This window comes from Homarus americanus, unplaced genomic scaffold (genome assembly GCF_018991925.1).
Source record: "Homarus americanus isolate GMGI-L3 unplaced genomic scaffold, GMGI_Hamer_2.0 scaffold43349, whole genome shotgun sequence".
NCBI classification, from domain to species: Eukaryota; Metazoa; Arthropoda; class Malacostraca; order Decapoda; family Nephropidae; genus Homarus; species Homarus americanus.
Genome location: NW_024739064.1, coordinates 363,338 through 382,361, shown reverse-complemented (window position 1 = coordinate 382,361; position 19,024 = coordinate 363,338). Strand labels below are relative to the sequence as shown.

The window sequence follows — 19,024 nt, the reverse complement described above, 5'->3', positions numbered from 1 at the left end:
ACATCTATTTCATCTTTATGTTTTGTTTTGTTTTCTCTTTCAGGTATTTTGTTTTTGGTGTTTGTTTTCTTCTGACTTTTACTCTCTTGTTCTTCAGGGTGTGTTGGTTGACCAGGTGTAACTGATGAAGGTGTGTAGTCATCCCAATCTGCCCAGCAAAATCCCTCCGATTCGTAATTGTCCTGATGTGATTTCTTATCTTTATCAATTTTTCTTTCCTCTACCGTTTGATTTATTTCAATTGTTACTTCACTTTCCTTTTGTTTTTCCTTTTGAGTGTCTGGTTTGACTTTATTGAGGTCGTCTTTGTTCCTCTTTGAAGAAGAAGAAGGAGGAGGAGGAGGAGGAGGAGGGGGAGAAGGAGGAGAAGGAGTCTCTTTGCCAGGCCAGAAATCAATTACCTCCTCACTTTCTCCCTTAGTTCTCTCCTCCACTTTCTTGTTCTCTTCTCCAGGAATATTATCTCTCTGTTTTGGCTTCTGTTTCGCCTCCTTCGGTGCTGTCGACTCAACACAATTAATATTTTCCACTTCAGGAGGGGAGTTACTTACTGGCAGATGTTCCAATACTTCTTGAGTGCCATGCGTCATCCCCCTACCACCTGAGTCTTCTAAAACGTGTTTATCTGTACACTCTGTTGATATGACCTGTGTTGGTGTTTCCCATTGTGACCAGAAGTCCATTTCCTCGTCATCAATGCTATTTTTAATGGTTTGTGGTGTCTTCTCGTTTATTATTAACTGTTCTGTGTCTTCCTGTTTATCCGTGTTGTTGTTCTTTTGGTCTTTCGTAAGATCTGGGGGCATAGTCGACTCAGGTCCTTGTGTTACTTCTTGGGTCATGACTTCATTCTTTGAGTTCTTGTGTTTAGTTATCTTGGATATATTTTGATTCTTCTTTACTTCGTCTTCTGAGTGTTTACTTTCTTCTAATTTATTCACTCTTCCACTTTCTTCCAACACAGTAGCCATCTCCACCACTGTTTCTTCTTCTTCTTTCTTCTTCTCCTGATTCTCTCCTGCTGCTGCTGTTCCTTCCACGGAGAGTTCTTGAAAGTAAGGAAATGTCGGTCGTCTTAATGGCGGTGAACTCCCAAGGTCTGCCCAGAAGTCTATCACCTCTTCTTCTTTATCTTCTGTTTCCTTAGCCACTGATTCCTTTACGTTCTTCCCATCTTCATCTTTCTTCTCTGTCTCCTCTGTTTCTATTATTCCTGTAGTTATTTCACTTATTTGACTTTCTACAGGTATGATATTTACCCTTTCAATATGATTCTCTTTTATATTTTTGTTACTTTCTCCTCCTACGTATTCAGGGTCGTTCTTCTCTACGGTGTTTACCTGAGGAGTGTTATTGGATCCAGGTTCACTGTTATCGTCCGCCGCCGCTGCGTACCTTTGTAAATATTGTCCGTATCTTGGCCTCACAGGTGGAGAGGCTTCCCATTGTGACCAGAAATCAATAACGTTATCACACTGTTCCTCTGCTGTTTTCCCAGAGTCGGCTTCTATATCGCCTTCTTCAGAGTGTTCTTTAGTGACACCAGTATCAGTTTCATGGTCTGTAAGAGTCTCTAGAACATCACTCGGTTTAAGATCGTCTCCATATGTTTCTTGTAACATTTCAAGTAATTCTTCGATTTCCTTATCTTCCTCTTCCCTCATCTTCATCTTTTCTTTATCTTTCGTCTGCTTGTCTTCGGAAGAATCGACATCAACATCATCTACTTGAGTTAGAATGTTCATAGGAGTAGTGTTTTCATTCTCACCACCAACACCACCATCAACCAGCCACCAAGCGTTGCTACTCCTTTGCCCACCGGAACCATCAACTCCGCCATTACACCCTTCATTATCAAAGGCTCCAGTAACGCCATCATCAACAACAACTTCTGGCGACCCTCCCTGAGTGTTAGAGTGATTCCCTTTGCCACTACTATTCTCGGCTCCTGCGACTTCCATAGTCTTAACTACACCTGGGCTGGTTTCTGCGTCTCGTGCCTCGGTGACGGTCGGGGGAGGAGGTTCAGCCTTCAACAGGGCCTTAGCAGGAGGGTCCTGTCGAGTATGTGAACCAGGGATGTGTGGAGTATCTGAATGGGTACTGTTTACATATGATAACCGTAGGGGGTATCTGAATGGGTACTGTTTACATATGATAACCGTAGGGGGTATCTGAATGGGTACTGTTTACATATGATAACCGTAGGGGGTATCTGAATGGGTATTGTTTACATATGATAACCGTAGGGGGTATCTGAATGGGTATTGTTTACATACATTAACCGTAGGGGTTATCTGAATGGGTATTGTTTACATACATTAACCGTAGGGGGTGTCTGAATGGGTACTGTTTACATATGCTAAACCGTATGGAGTATCTGAATGGGTATTGTTTACATATGCTAACCGTAGAACCGTAGAGGTACCTGAATAACTAATCTGTTAATTGGATGTACAACAAATTATCCTGTATATCATAATCTAACAGCTCAGGTACCAACAGCTACCTGAGTCGCCTGTACTAACTCCTGACACGGGTCTCTAACGCTCTCTCAGTGATCATTTCTTGTAATATAAAGACAGACCGGAAAAAAACAAATAATTCATGACAAAAATAATGTTTGTGTATGATTTAATTTTCTTTGTAAATTCTAATCGTTTATAATTCTGACTTATTTATGAGTTTATGAATGATTATGATTTATATTGAGTTATATTAAGTTTGTATATAAATTTAATAATGGAATAATCTTAATTTTAGTTTTTATATAATTTTTTTATGGATATATAATAACTGTTTGGATTTCAATGTGAACTTAGTTATTAAGAATTAAAATTTCAGCCTTTTATGTATTAAAAAAATATATATATTGGTAGAGAATACTTGATCTATAGTTTAACTGGAATGTGTATTTCTTCTCCTAAACAAACTGAGAATTAAAAACACCAGCAAATTGGGTCGAACGTCGATAAAAAAACACACCGACTAGTAGAGGCAACACTCATGAGCTGGGGTGGAATGTATGTGTCCAGAGCCTGAATAATGTATAATGTATGACGGATTGGCTGTAGTCACTTTGTCTACATATTAACGCGAGTATAACGTTGAGAATGTGTATGAATATATGAAAATAATTTATATATATATACAGTAACACGCCTAATTACCCTCGAGTATATTGTCAACTGATATACACAACTATATAAATGTACATATATACCCACAAATATATATAGATATTTGTTTATGTATGCGGTTCTATTATATAAGAAAGCCTATAGAAGGTCATTGATGTGTTTGTCTTTGTAATATTTACCAAGTCGAAGGTTTATCCCACACAGACCATCGACTTGGACCTAACACCTACAGTAAACACAATAATTGGAGAAAAAAAATAATAAAATACATATTGTAAGGTTACATTATAAAAATCTGATGAAAATAAATAATACAATGAATTTCTTTTGATCAACCCGGAAATTTGAACTTATATCTATATGACCCGTATTCAAGGTAACTCATTTACATCGCTCAATTACGTGTTATATAATCAAGTTTTAGAAATTTTGGGTGATTTCTACTTAAGCTGTATTATCAATCTCTATAATTGGTATGAAATATGTCATCCAGTTCGTGAAAACAAGGAAGAGGTTTGCAATTATTGGTGGAGATATGAGACCTGTGGTGTAATGCCATAATCTGATACATGCCGTGATTTTTAACCTCCAATTAACGAGCTTTCTTGAGTAGGAGGAAAATGATGTCACTTAAGTCTCCACCAACAACTAAGCTTCTTCCTAGTAAAGAACATGCGTCACTCTCCAATTCAGTAACAAGATCTACTTATGGAGATGGAGATTTGACGTCATTCCTCATGCCCCCAATAAGAAAATCTGTTTATGGAGATGTAGTTATGACGTCATTCTTCACTCTCCAATAAGAAAATCTGTTTATGGAGATGTAGTTATGACGTCATTCTTCATGCCCCCAATAAGAAAATTTGTTTATGGAGATGTAGTTATGACGTCATTCTTCACTCTCCAATAAGACGACCTACATGGAGGTGAAAATATGACGTCATTATTCTTTTACACAATCAGAGCCTCTTTGATCTTCACAGAACTGGTGATTAGAACTTGAGGATATTTATAACGAACACTGAATACGGTTCATGACATGCAAATTTTTCCTTAATAAACAGCTAAAACAGTTCAGTATAACATTAACATTAGACCTTGACACCGATAAAATAACTCAATAATACAAACAAACTTGAAATAATATAATACACCTGAAATTAGACTTCAATTAATGATGTCAATTTACGTGAGAGAATAATAATAAAGGAAATACTTAAGCCAAAACAGCGGATGAATCGTAATATTAAAACTTGTGTTATAAATTAATCAGTTAAGCGCCACTACAGTACGTTTTCTATGGAGGATTGAAGGGGGTGACTGCGACACACAGACCTGCGTGAGGAGAACCCGTTTCGTGAAGACTAAGATTATTTACCTTAAGAACGAGAGAGATAGATAGATAGAAATAATAAATAGAACGAAATATAATAAAAGAAAGATAAGTGCCGAGGAGAACTAAAGTTTTTGTAAAGATGAAGGGAGAAATCATATACGGATTTTACTTAAAAAACAAATAATTTGCCCTAAAAATCGAAATTTAAATCATTAAGAGTAATGGATGAAAGAGAAGCTTTAATAAATAGTTAAAGATGATATTAAATGCAAGAATAAAGTTACAAATAAAATACAAGTAAAGAAACTAAGATTTATATTTAGAGAAACGATTTCCCATTAAAAACTTTGAATTTAAATAACGATAAATATTTGTTTGGTAAAAAAAAAATGGAAATAGGAAAATTAAAATGACAATATATAATAAATGATATAACTAATTATTAAGCAAAATGGCACCAAAAAATAGGGAATTTACGTTAAAAAATGCAACAAAAATAAATTGAAAATTACGAAGTGGAGGGAAAAAATATTACCCCTTGTGAGTAATTGAATATACCAAATAAGGTAAAATAAAAATATATAAAAAATGATCATTAAATTTACCTGTAAAAATCGAAAGTATAATTAGCAAAATATATTAAATTACGATATAGAGGAAGATACAAAGGACAGAAAAGGTTTAAAAATATTTATTGATGATGCAAAGCGAAAAAAAAGAGGAAAAGCAAAAGGATGATAAATGTAAACAAAAGGTAAAGATGCAATAAAGACGAAGGGGAAGAAGAAGGTCGAGAAGAACAAGAAAAAAGACGGATTATTCTCACCCAAGACCCAAGAGAAGAAACACAACAACAACAAATAAATTGAAAGAAATTAATCCACAGCGTTAAAATTTCTTCCTCAAATGACGTGTTTATTCTTTGATTTTTTTTTTATCCGTTCATACGTCTGGTAGCGGCGATGGTCTTGGCGCCAGTGTGAGCGAGGTGGTCCTAAGAGGTAGTAAGCCTTTGATAGTCCTGAGAGAGAGAGAGAGAGAATTCAAACGTCGAGTGGCCTAAAAATAATAAGTTCTCACAGTCGTGTTAGAGAACTTCAGTAGGGCCATCTTAGAGAGCTTCTCCCGAGGCCATCTCAAAAAACCCAGAGATCCATCTTGGAGAACCTCAAAGAACCATCTCAAAAGACTCACTGAACCAACAATGGGAAGAACCACTCAGAACCCTTAGAACTATCTTAAAGAGCCTCATAGGACCGCCTCGCACACTCCTGGCTACCGAGTTGGCTGTTGTATCGCTGGAAAACAAGAACTGGTGCGTCTTACCTGTTGGTCGGCTAGAAGGATTTGCTGTGGGGTGGGTGACGAGGTGGTGGGGGCCTGTTTCTGCTCTGCTGCAGCACGGGATTCCTCTACCTGCTCTAGAGTAACTCCTTTTACCGTTTCCTTAGCGGAGGTTGGAGAAGCTCCCTCACTAGGACGGCCTGACTGCACGGGGATGTCGTCCTCCTCCTTAACGGCCCAGAAGTCTAGCTCCTCGACGACTTCCTTTAGCGGCTGAGACTCGGGTTTTTGTCTCTTAGCTGGAGGGGAAGGCTCTCTCTCCAGGAACTCTTGAGACTCTTTGGCGAGTTTTTCAAAGAGCTCTTCGTCTTCAGGGAGGTCCTCGTATTCTTGGACCTCCGGGACGGGTGAGACGATTCCTGCGTCTTCCTCGTCAATGTCTTGTGACACAACACGGAGTTCGTCGTCGAAGAGTAAGTCCTCGACTGATGCTGTGAGGGAGGAGGAAGAGGAGACACGTGAGGGAGGAGCTAAACACGTGTAAATGTTTAACTGATAAGAATAAAACAATCAAGAGGTCACAGAGAAGAATAAACAATGTTGCTTGACAAAATGGCCCTAAATGTTGCTGCCAACCTAACCTAACCTACTTAACCTAACCTAACCAAGAATAACCCAAGATCATTAGGTTAGGGTTGGTTAGGTTATTTTAGGTTTGTTTTCATCGTTTACTGATGTGAAATTATTTAGCTTCACAATCTCCAAGACGATAATAAAGAGACCAGACCCTTGATATATAAGATGGCGACCCTTCTCTAAATCTTCACCAATAATAATAATAATAATAATAATAATAATAATAATAATAATAATAACACAACTACCACTACTATTACTACTTTTTATGGCGTCCAACCTCCTCTTACACTACTACTACTACTACTACTACTAATAATAATAATAATGATAATCTCATCTAAGTTATCAACAACAAAGTAGAATCATTGTTCGCCCTAAGAGGTACACAAAATCCCGTAGATTGTGGGGATCTGTTCGCTCGAGGCACGCCGTGACGTCACTCTCCCAGTGGAATAAGTGGGACAAAATCATTGAAAGTTTAAGTCCTCGGGGGATCACTGGGGCGGTCCTTAAGTACATTATCAAGGGACCAAACTCCATCCTAAACTACTATTATAATTCCTAGTAGCTGATTGGTTCCTTAACTACCATCAACTGCTTCGATTGGTGGTGGTTGCTGAGGTCACCAAATAAAGGGGAGGAGCTTGATAGGTAAGTAACTCTGTGTTTATGTAGCTGACTGACTGACTGATTAACTGACTGACTAGCAATCCCTAAAACCTATAATCTCTAATCCTATAATATCAATCCCTAATCCCTAATCCAACTCACCTGTATCGACGACGTACTCCTTAATGCCCGCGAGCCACGAATCCCTAATCTCAGGTGTTCTGGCCTCGATCAAGATGGGGTAGTTAGGATGACTGAGGGATTCTATGTGGAAGAACTCGAGAGCTTTGGGCTGGTCGAGACTCCCTAATGATGTTTCTGGGAGCTGTGAGGGAGGAGAGATAGACACAAATTAGAAAATTGAAATAGAAATTGAAAGTGGAATTGTAGGGTTGATTTGAGAAGGAAGAGAAAGGAGAATTAGAAGAAGAATCGTAATGACAATATTCCCATAACAACAACAATAATAATAATAATAACCTCAATCAACTTACCAATAAACTAAAGATCAATTATTGTTAGCCCTAAAGAGACACAGATCACCTAAAACAGAGAAGGTGACCTGCTAGCCTAGGGTACGCCGTGACGTCACTCTCCCAGCGATACAAATAGGGCAGAAACATATAATAGTTTATGTCCCCTCAAGTGTCGCTGGGTTAACACATTATATTAATTTATTGGTAAAGAGAAGTTGAATTGTGATATGCTCTCTCTCTCTCTCTCTCGCTCTCTCTCTCTCTCTCTCTCTCTCTCTCTCTCTCTCTCTCTCTCTCTCTCTCATTCAATAACCAGACGGCCTCGAGGTCAGAGCTTCAAGTGAGAGGTGAAACTTGAGGAAGAGCACGAAACAGGAAGTCCCCACCCCCACCCCCCCCTCAGCCACGATTTGGCGCGCTTTACGTTCCTCATCCCTCATTGGCTACTGACGTTGGAATCTTTCTCCTATAATTGGCTAAGAGAGTGAAAACAAAAAAACCCGCTAGATGTTACAAGTAGTTTCTCGTCTGATGATTGGTTGAAAAAAAAACAAAAAAAACGCGCCGGGTGATTGTCTGATCTCCCATTGGTTATCTCTTCTTTTAAGCGTAACTAAGTAAACAGAGAGAGAGAGAGAGAGAGAGAGAGAGAGAGAGAGAGAGAGAGAGAGAGAGTTATCTTGAGAACGTCCTTGGCCGAGGTTCTTGCAAAACAATGGATGACTTGGCTGCCCAATGACTGTATGCAGAGTGTCTGTGTTTATATGAACATGTACCAGGACCTAACAAACCACCTGTCTGTCTGTCTGTCTGTCTGTCTATCTCGCATGGTCGTTAAGCTGTAGGTCAAAGGTCAGAGTTATACGGCCTCATAAAACTCTGGGTAATATTATGAACATGTTTACAACCCGTACTGAGTGGCGACCTCTTAGCTACAGAGAAAGAGAAAGAGAGAGAGAGAGAGAGAGAGAGAGAGAGAGAGAGAGAGTGAACAAGTGAAGCAGAGAGATTCAGTGTGTGTGTGTGTGTGTGTGTGTGTGTGTGTGTGAAATGTAAAACTACTTGTGTATTTGTATCCGGGTTTCCTCACCTCTCTCTCTTCCCCTTTCCTCACCTCTCATTCCCTATGATTACGTTTATCGCCTCACGTCAGCCTTCCCCTCTCTCCCCTCACTTTCCTCCTCTCTTCTCCCCTCACCCCTCATCTCTTTTATTATCTCATTTCCTCTTCCCTCGTCTATATTATCACCTCTTTTCCCCTCCCTCCCACCCCCTCTCCTCTCTCTCTGTCTCCTCTCCTGTGTCTGGACAAGGAAAGGTCGATCAGAGAGAGAGATAGGAGAAGAGAGAGAGGAGTGTGAGGGAGGGTGTGTGTGTGTGTGTGTAAGAGGTGCCAACATTCCTAGGTGGCTCTCAAATCCCCCAGGGGCACTGTGCCAGTACTCTCTCTCTCTCTTTTATTCTTTGTCTTCTTCACCTATTATTATTATTATTATTATTATCATTACGAAACAGGAGAGAGAGAATATGGAAAAAATTTGTCCCTTCCAAAGTCCTTTAATTCACACACCTCATTAAATAATCCTAATGTTATCTTCTTTTTCTCTCCTACTTCCCGTTTTCTATTCTCAAGTGAGTAATAAAAAAACGGGATATCTCTCCTTCCTTAATGGAGGGTAAACTATTTTTGACGGCCCCATAATTTTTTTTTACGGCGAGTAGACGACTAACTGATGATCATGTAGAGTCTTCTTACGTACACACACACACACATACACACACACACACACACACACACACACACACACACACACACAGGAGGAAATGTCTGAACTACATCTCGACAATTACTGTAAGGTGACTCCACTCGTATTGACTGACTCATGTTATCTGTCTGTTTCATTCAGTCTCTCTCTCTCTCCCAAAATAAGAGAATAACACCTCCTTCAGTTCGTGACAGTCATGAGAATATGAGACTAATGTGTGCTGTCATTGTCACGGGGCCAGCGAGTTGACTGTCTGCATTCCTTACTCCCCTTCCTTCCCTCCCCTTTACCCCCCTTCCTCCCCCTTTACCCCCCTTCCTCCTCTTTACCCCCCTTCCTCCTCCCCTTACTCCCTTTCCTCTTCTCCACTTACCTCCTTACTTCGTCCCCCTTCCTCCTTCCCCCTTACCCCCTTCCTCCCTCCCGCCGCGCCTCCCGCACTAGAAGTAGCCCCCCACACGTGTAACATCTGTGATCGACTCTGCCGGTCCCGTATCGGCCTCTTTAGTCACCTCAGAACTCACCAACGAAGGCGACATCCTTAGTAACTCATATTATTGTATCATAGCTGGATGATCGTCATACTCGATTACCAGTGACAGCAAAGTTTGTTTGTATGTCTGTATGTCTACCCAGCAGTAATTGGGGACCTGGATGTTAATCGATTTGTGGATCGTGTTCCGGGATAATGGTTAGCCAGTGCAGTTGGCGAGTTGTCCGGTCTTCTCGGACTATTCCTTGACACTGGGTAATGCAACTTGTTAACTCAGGGTGTGGTTGTTGTGTTAGCGACAGCTTCTACACCTTAAGCAAATTCACGCCTAGGTGGCCCTTGGGCAGACCATCCTCGTTACACGAGGGGCAACCATTATGTATGTATGTATGCATGTATGTATGTATGCATGTATGTATGTATGTATGTATGTATGTATGTATGTATGTATGGCGGGATTCCAACGTCGCACACCTTGACATATATATACCTGAGGCCGACGTTAATAAGATCACGCAGGTGTTGTGTAAATTAGTCCAAGGTCAGGCAGAAATAACCAGTTCACACACACACACTCACACACACACACCACACCACCACACACACACACACACACACACACACACACACACACACACACACACACACACAATATGACACCTAAAGACGACGATAAAGACGATGACCCTAACATATCGTCCTGAGATTATAAACTTAACTTCAAACACATTACGTAAGCGAATAAACACAAATCCTACATAATCCCCTAAAATCCCCTAAAATCCCGAGAAATGGATAATCTTTCATTCATTATACATTCAGACACTTAATGGAATCTAGAGGAAATAGCGGAAATATAACGGACTAATCATTAAGACGTTATTGACACAGGTAAGCAGGTATGGGCGGCACTATCAGGTAAATTAAGAATCAGCTGTTTTGTGTTTACATCTGGAGCTCATGACGTCAAAGGCCACAACTGATGTCACAAATCTATAATTATTTATTCCCTAAATTCTATAAACTACTTGAAATTCCTCCAATTGTTTTTTTTATTACTCTTCAAACATTTTTTTCCAAACATTCCCGTGTGTATAATATCAACAACTATCCAGGAAAGGCAAGAAAATAACCCCGTATTATGGAGTGTTGACAGAATCAGAACAGTGTCAACAAACAACCTCATCCCGGAGTTTATTTTAGCGACAATTTTATGAGGGAGGGGAATTTAGCGGCAGAATTTCATATAAAGAGGATGATAAGATAGGATTATAAACCTTATATACCCTGACACTAGAGTAGATATTACCATGCGTGGGGAACCAAACTTGACTCAAAATACTGAAGCAACACGCAAGTTATAATTAATGACGCAAAACAGAGAGAAAAAATATATAAAAAATTCAGGGTATAATAATTTTCTCATTGGACAGTTTTATAAGAACAATATAAAGCCTTTATTAACAATCTCACCAGTTAAAAAGACTAATTAAGACTCAGGTAATTCCTCACACACACACACACACACAACTGACATACCTACAGAAACTTCATTATCAATATACAGTAAAAAGACATCTGGCTCCTACATACCCTACATAAGACATCTGGCTCCTACATACCCTAAGACATAAGACATCTGGCTCCTACATACCCTAAGACATAAGACATCTGGCTCCTACATACCCTAAGACATAAGACATCTGGCTCCTACATACACTAAGACATAAGACATCTGGCTCCTACATACCCTAAGACATAAGACATCTGGCTCCTACATACACTAAGACATAAGACATCTGGCTCCTACATACACTAAGACATCTGGCTCACTGGTACTCACTCGGATGATGTCCTTAAGGATGAAGACAGATCGATCCTCACCAATACGCCTGACCTTGGTGATGAGGATCCTAGCCTTGAAGAGAAACAGGTATCTGTCTCTAGCCTTCTGACCCGCCTCTCTTACGCTGAACCAATCCTGTAGGAGTGAGAGAGTGAGAGAGTGAGAGAGAGTGAGAGAGAGAGAGAGAGAGAGTGAGAGAGAGAGTGTGAGAGTGTGAGAGTAAGAGAGTGAGAGTGAGTGAGTGAGAGAGAGAGAGAGAGAGAGAGATTAATCGTGTGTTTGAGAAAGTAATTGAGAGTGAGAGTGTGTGAGAGAGAGAGAGAAAGTGAGAAAGAATAAGTATTTTATTAGAGAAAGAAATAAAGAAAGAAAAGAAACAGATAATCAAAATAAAAAAATATACTCAACTTCATTTACTTATTAATTTCACATGTACTCAACAGTTGGACTCATCCCACTTTATGTACTCACGTCCCTGTACTCATCCTGATTGACTCATCCTTCCTAACTCACCCCTCTGACTCACCCCTCCTACTGACCTACTCCAACTAACCCATCCATACTGACTCACCCGAATGACTCATCCTTCCTAACTCAACCCCCCTGACTCACCCCTCCTACTGACTCACTCAACCAACACATCCATACTGACTCACCCTTCCTGACTCACCCCTCTTGACTCACTCCAACTAACCACAATACTGACACACCTCTCATGATTCAACCCAACTAAACCATCCATACTGACTCATACCATACTGACTCATACCATACTGACTCATACCATACTGACTCAACCCAATGTTTACTCACGTGTCTGATGAGTCGCCCAAGCTTGAACAGGTTACCCTTAAACCCTTCAATAGAGCTGATGAACTTAGCGTCTGTCGCCCTCTGAGGGAGACTTTGCATCAACTCATAGGCGCGTTGAAGGTCAGCTGTGTCGTCACCAAGCTTAGTGCTGAACTTGACCAGCTCCTGTGGGGGTCAGAGGTTAAAGTTGAGTGTTATTAGAGGAAGGTCAGGGGTCATAAGAGGAAGTTTTGTGTTATAGGAGGAGGGTCAGAGGTCATAGGAGGATAGTTAAGAATCATAGGAAGAAGGTCAGGGGTTATAGGAGGAAGGTGAAGGTCAGTAAGGTCGAGCTAGGAGGAAGGTTGTATAGGAGGAAGGTCAGGGCTATAGGAGGAAGGTTAGAAGACAATGAAGGTCAGTCATGGGATGAAGGTCAAGGGTGGGAGGAAGAGGTCATACTTAATAGGTAAAAAGAAAAATACACCTCTAGGAGTACAAATACCCCCCTAGGAGTGACAAATACACCCTTTGAGGACAACACCCCTAGAGGACAAATACACCCCTAGGAGGACAAATACACCCCTTGGAGGACAAATTCACCCCTAGGAGGACAAATACCCCTAGGAGGACAAATATACCCCTGAGGACAAATACACCCCTGAGGAGGACAAATACACCAACCAGGAGGACAAATATACCCCTTGGAGGACAAATACACCCCTGAGGAGGACAAAATACCCTTGAGGACAAATACACCCCGAGGAGGACAAAACACCAACCAGGAGGACAAATATACCCTTTGAGGACAAATACACCCGAGGGAGGACAAAATACCCCTTGAGGACAAATACACCCCCGAGGAGGACAAATACACCCCTAGGAGGACAAATATACCCTTGAGGACAAATACACCCTGGACAAATACACCTTGAGGACAAATACACCCTGAGGAGGACAAATATACCCTTTGAGGGACAATACACCCGAGGAGGACAATATACCCCTTGAGGACAAATACACCCCTGAGGAGGACAAATACACCACCAGGAGGACAAATATACCCCTTGAGGACAAAACACCCAGGAGGACAATTCTGGGAATAAGAGGAGGACAAATACACCTAGGAGGGACAAATATACCCTTGAGGACAAATACACCCTGAGGAGGACAAATATACCCCTTGGAGGACAAATACACCCCTGAGGAGGACAAATACACCCCTAGAGGACAAACTTTGGAGGACAAATACACTGAGGAGGACAAATATACCCCTTGGAGGACAAACACCCCCGAGGAGAAGGGACAAATACTTGGAGGACAAATACACCGAGGAGGACAAATACCCCTTGAGGACAAACACCGGGAGGACAAATATACCCCTTGAGGACAAAACACCCCGAGGAGGACAATATACTTAGACAAATACACCCCGAGGAGGACAAAACACCCCTAGGAGGACAAATACATCCCTAGGAGGACAAATACACCCCTTGTAGGACAAATACACCCCTAGGAGGACAAATACACCTAGGAGGACAATATACCCTTGAGGACAACACACCTAGGGAGGACAAAACACCCCTAAGAGGACAAATATACCCCTTGGAGGACAAATACACCCTTGAGGACAAAACACTCCCCTAGGAGGACAACACACCCCCTAGAGGACAAATATACCCTTGAGGACAAATACACCCCTAGGAGGACAAATACATCCCCTAGGAGGACAATATACCCCTGAGGACAAATACACCCCTTGAGGACAAATACACCCCTAGGAGGACAAATACACCCCTAGAGGACAAATATACCCCTTGAGGACAAACACCCCCGAGGAGGACAAATATACCCCTAAGAGGACAAATACACCCCTTGGGAGGACAAATACACCCCTAGGAGGACAAATACCTTCCCCTAGGAGGACAAATACACCCCTTGGAGGACAAAACACCTCTTGGAGGACAAATACAAACCACACTAGGAGAACACCCACACCCCTAGGAGAACACCCACGCCCCCAGGGAGAACACCCACGCCCCCAGGAGAACACCCACGCCCCCTAGGATAACACAGGACGTACCCGTAGAAGGAGCTGGTAGTCGTTAAGCCGCTGGATGGGAAGTTTCAAGTGTTCCTGAAGACGTTTGTCGTCCCCGAGCTTCTGACTGTAGTCCTGTAGGGGCGAGGGAGAGGTGTGCACTGGGTTAGGTCCTGGTAAATGGGTAGTTTGTGGTGGGTTGTGGTAGTTTGTAGTGGTTTGTGGTAGTTTGTGGTAGTTTGTGGTAGTTTGTAGTGGTTTGTGGTAGTTTGTGGTAGTTTGTGGTAGTTTGTAGTGGTTTGTGGTGGGTTGTGGTAGTTTGTAGTGGTTTGTGGTAGTTTGTGGTAGTTTGTGGTAGTTTGTAGTGGTTTGTGGTAGTTTGTGGTAGTTTGTGGTAGTTTGTAGTGGTTTGTGGTAGTTTGTGGTAGTTTGTGGTAGTTTGTGGTAGTTTGTGGTAGTTTGTAGTGGTTTGTGGTAGTTTGTGGTAGTTTGTAGTGGTTTGTGGTAGTTTGTGGTAGTTTGTAGTAGTTTGTGGTAGTTTGTGGTAGTTTGTGGTAGTTTGTAGTGGTTTGTGGTAGTTTGTGGTAGTTTGTGGTAGTTTGCGTTAAGTTTATATACAAACAGTATATACATAATATTATATTATACATCATCATCATCATTATCATCATCATTATCATCATCATCATCATCATTATTTTGGTAAGAGTTTATTTTTATTTTGCAGACGTTTTTTCTTCTGTCTGTCTGTCTGTCTCACTTGAGTAATCGACGTTTACTCGTCATTATTTCAGCCAATCAGTGCCCACCGGACGTTTTGTTTACCTCGGCGTATTTCCAACCAATCAGCCTTCAACTCTGACGTCATAGATCGTAGATTATATTCTTATTGGCTGTTCATGGATGTTTTATTGTTTGTTTTTGGCCACGGTTTCGGATTCGTTTAGGTTAGAGTACGTTAGAGTACGTTAGAGTACGTTAGAGTACGTTAGAGTACGTTAGAGTACGTGTATAAATAGAAGTTTATGAAAGATATGAACTAATTAGAGTTAACTTCATGAGACATAACTTATCATAATTTAACTTAGCTTAACTTAATCTAACTTACCAAACATTTTTTTTCTTACCATTCCTTCCCTCCCTATAACCCACCAACCTCTCTCTCTCTCTCTCTCTCTCTCTCTCTCTCTCTCTCTCTCTCTCTCTCTAATGAACTAGGGTGTGTTTATATAATGGATTCTAATGGGACAATTCTTCCCGGTGTTCAATGTTAATTAAAGACTAAAACAACGAACAAATGTCAATAACTCACTGCATGGCTGTTAACGAACCCTACATAACGAACCCAACATAACGAAACCAACACCAGAAACACCAACGTAACGAACCCAACATAACGAAACCAACACCAGAAACACCAACGTAACGAACCCAACATAACGAACCCAACACCAGAAAACACCAACGTAACGAACCCAACATAACGAAACCAACACCAGAAACACCAACGTAACGAACCCAACATAACGAACCCAACACCAGAAACACCAACGTAACGAACCCAACATAACGAAACCAACACCAGAAACACCAACGTAACGAACCCAACATAACGAAGCCACTATATCTACACATACATACAAACACACATACATGCCATAGGCTTATTTACGTACATTTTGTAGTTTTATAATGAAGACAAAGTTACTGTACCAATAACTGTAGCTGTAGAAATGTCTCACTGTAGTCCCTGTAGGGTGAAACAATAACCGAAGCACTTATGGCATTTCAGTACTCAAGTGGGTTGTGTAATGAGACAATCTGCTTGTTAAGGATAATTAGTGGTGGATTATGATAGTGAGGATATATTTCAGATAAGACCGTGAACCAGATCGATTAAGTGATATGGGACTGGATATATCTCAATGGATAACCCGATAACAAGTCTAAATAACCCTAGATAACAAAGTACAACCGGATAATACATCAAACAAGGCCGGATATACCCTAAAGTAAACACCATATATCATCAGGAACCCCGGATGGCCAAGATAAGACCGGATACAAGGCCGGATATACCCTAAAAAAACAGAAGAAACGAGACGGTTCCTAAGCGCCGGGAAAAGCATCATCTGGCAATGAGAGGATCCCCAGGTGTGCCAACCTATTACAGGTGAGAGTCAGGGCTGCACAACATTCCCGACCTCTCACGTTATCTTGATATAAGGCAAAGAAAAACAGTAAAAAAAAAAAATTATGTGTCTGTTTTCTCTTAAAGGAAAATATTATTACATCACCTGAGATTAAATTGTATGAATCTTGAGTATAACGTCATGTAAGTAATGTAAATTTAATGAAAATATTATCACCACTTATACCATCGTCACTTATACCACTTACACCACTACTGATACTACTTAGATCACTTATACCACCACTTACTTCACTTAAACCAGATTATAACTAGGGTAGACTAAGTGAAATGTGAAGGGTAATCCCCGTAGATTTATATAGATTATTGCCATAAATCAACAATCAAATGAGACACTGATCGAGTATCGTGGGCTCGTCTGTAGTGTTGTGTTACAGGAGTACCCAGTTCGAACCCTTAGAGAGAGAGAGAGAGAGAGAGAGAGACAGAGAGAGAAAGAGAGAAAATAAGAGAGAGAAAATAAATTTGTTCATTTTTGAGATGAGACAAAAATTATCTCATTAAGTCCCCCGAAAAAAAAACATAAACTGAAAACCAGAAAAAAAAGTGACGAACGCTTCCATGACCTCCAACCAAAACATAAAGAAACATTCGTACAAGACCTAAAAAAAATTATCTAAAATCCCCACAAGTATTTAATTAACTCCCAAAGTACACGTAGTTTTTGTCTCGTGTTTCTATAGGGATCTGTCATGTACATTGTAAGAGATTAACAAACCGCTGTGTCAAGTTTTATTTTTAATTTTTTTTTCGTGGTTAGATGAATGCCAGGTCGAGATGGTCCGAATTTTTGGCGTCAACCCAGACCCCAGCGAGTGACCTTGTCCGAAACTGTCCACTTGAACTTATTATCAACGTTTTGGGCTTCCAATTCTTTTTATCAATATTAAAAAAACAAAAAAGTTTCCTCGACGTGTGTGTCTGAAATTTACATGCATGTATTTAAAAAAAAACTAAACTAGTAAACGTATTCTGACTATTTTTTTTTTATACCTGTTACAAGAATTGAACGATACATTTAGGCATATATCGTATTCTTAAGGTCATTTTAAAGTTTAGGTTAGGTTAGGTAAGGTTAGGTAAGATGTGTGTGTGTGTCTGTGTGTGCGTGTTTTTATCAGCCGTCATGTGAGAAGTATTACCTCAGTAGAGAAGACTTGTACGAAACACAAAGTCCTTCCCTGTTTCCTCATGCCTGGCACGCGGGGGAAATGTCTCTGGGTTCGTACACTGCCGCCACCCTAGCTCACACACACACACACACACACACACACACACACACACACAGATATAGAACCCAACATTGACACGTAACTTGATACTGACCGCCGGACCTTCCCAACCTGTTATCTACCCACTTATCTACCTTAATCTACCTTAATCTACCTTTATCTACTCCGTCAACGACTTATCTTGGGCGCAGACAGAGGTAGATATTTCTGTTAACAGGAGGAGAGTTAGGTAGAGGTGTACAACAGGAAGTCTTGAGACAATACCGGCGCTGGCAATGGTTTCTGGCAGCCCTTGTGTGTACGTGTGTGGGTGTGTGTGTGTACGTGTGTGTGTGTGTGTGGCTCTATATACACACCTTGGTAACACTACACCCTGTGGGCTACACCTTAGAAGCCAGTACACCCATGTATTACTTGTGACACCTCTTACACTGTCACCCCCCTCCCCTCTCACCCCCCTCCCCTCTCACCCCCCTTCCTCAACACCCCCCTCACTCCTCCTCACAACACCTTATACACCTACACACCTGCATTCCACAGGTAAGTATACCTTTGTCTTTCCTGTGATACACCTCTCCCTGAGTTGAAATACATACATACTGTACATACATACACACATACATACATACATACATACATACATACATACATACATACATACATACATACATACATACATACATACATACATACATACATACATACATAGCTCCCCACACACACACGGTAATTAGCGCGCCTCAATAAGAAAGTGACCACAGCAATATATTTTTAAACACACTCAGACGGACACACTCCAGTTCTCAAAGGTTCGCTTGTCGACGTTTCCTTGTAATAAAAGATGCAAGAATGTGTTTAATTGGTTGACTAAAGCTAAACCGTCAAATTAACTACTGAAATGGCATCAGTAATTCAGTATTACATTCAGACTCTACCTTAACTTGATACCTTCACTGAGCACCAGTTAGGAGACAAAATTAACACGAAGACTCTACCTTAACTAGATACGTTCACTTTAACACCAGATGTTGAACAAATTAAATTAACTCAAAATATGAATGAACTCTACACTTAGGCTGTCATAACTAATGAATCAATTTTAGCCACAAATCATTTATATCTTTAGGGCGAACTGTGGCTCTCAAAAGTCCAATTTAC

At 40.8% G+C, this 19,024-nt stretch overlaps 1 protein-coding gene across 1 annotated transcript in view; it reads right to left on the bottom strand.

The window, feature by feature from the left end:
• The window catches only part of LOC121874422 (obscurin-like), a 201,004-nt gene that overhangs the window by 81,985 nt on the left and 99,995 nt on the right, over window positions 1-19,024 (bottom strand). The window contains exons 11-15 of the mRNA XM_042378552.1: window positions 14,465-14,557; window positions 12,403-12,567; window positions 11,587-11,724; window positions 7,171-7,333; window positions 5,803-6,251 (exon numbers count right to left, since the gene is read on the bottom strand). Coding sequence (XP_042234486.1) covers window positions 5,803-6,251; window positions 7,171-7,333; window positions 11,587-11,724; window positions 12,403-12,567; window positions 14,465-14,557 — 1,008 coding nt within the window. The remainder of the gene's footprint in view (window positions 1-5,802; window positions 6,252-7,170; window positions 7,334-11,586; window positions 11,725-12,402; window positions 12,568-14,464; window positions 14,558-19,024) is intronic.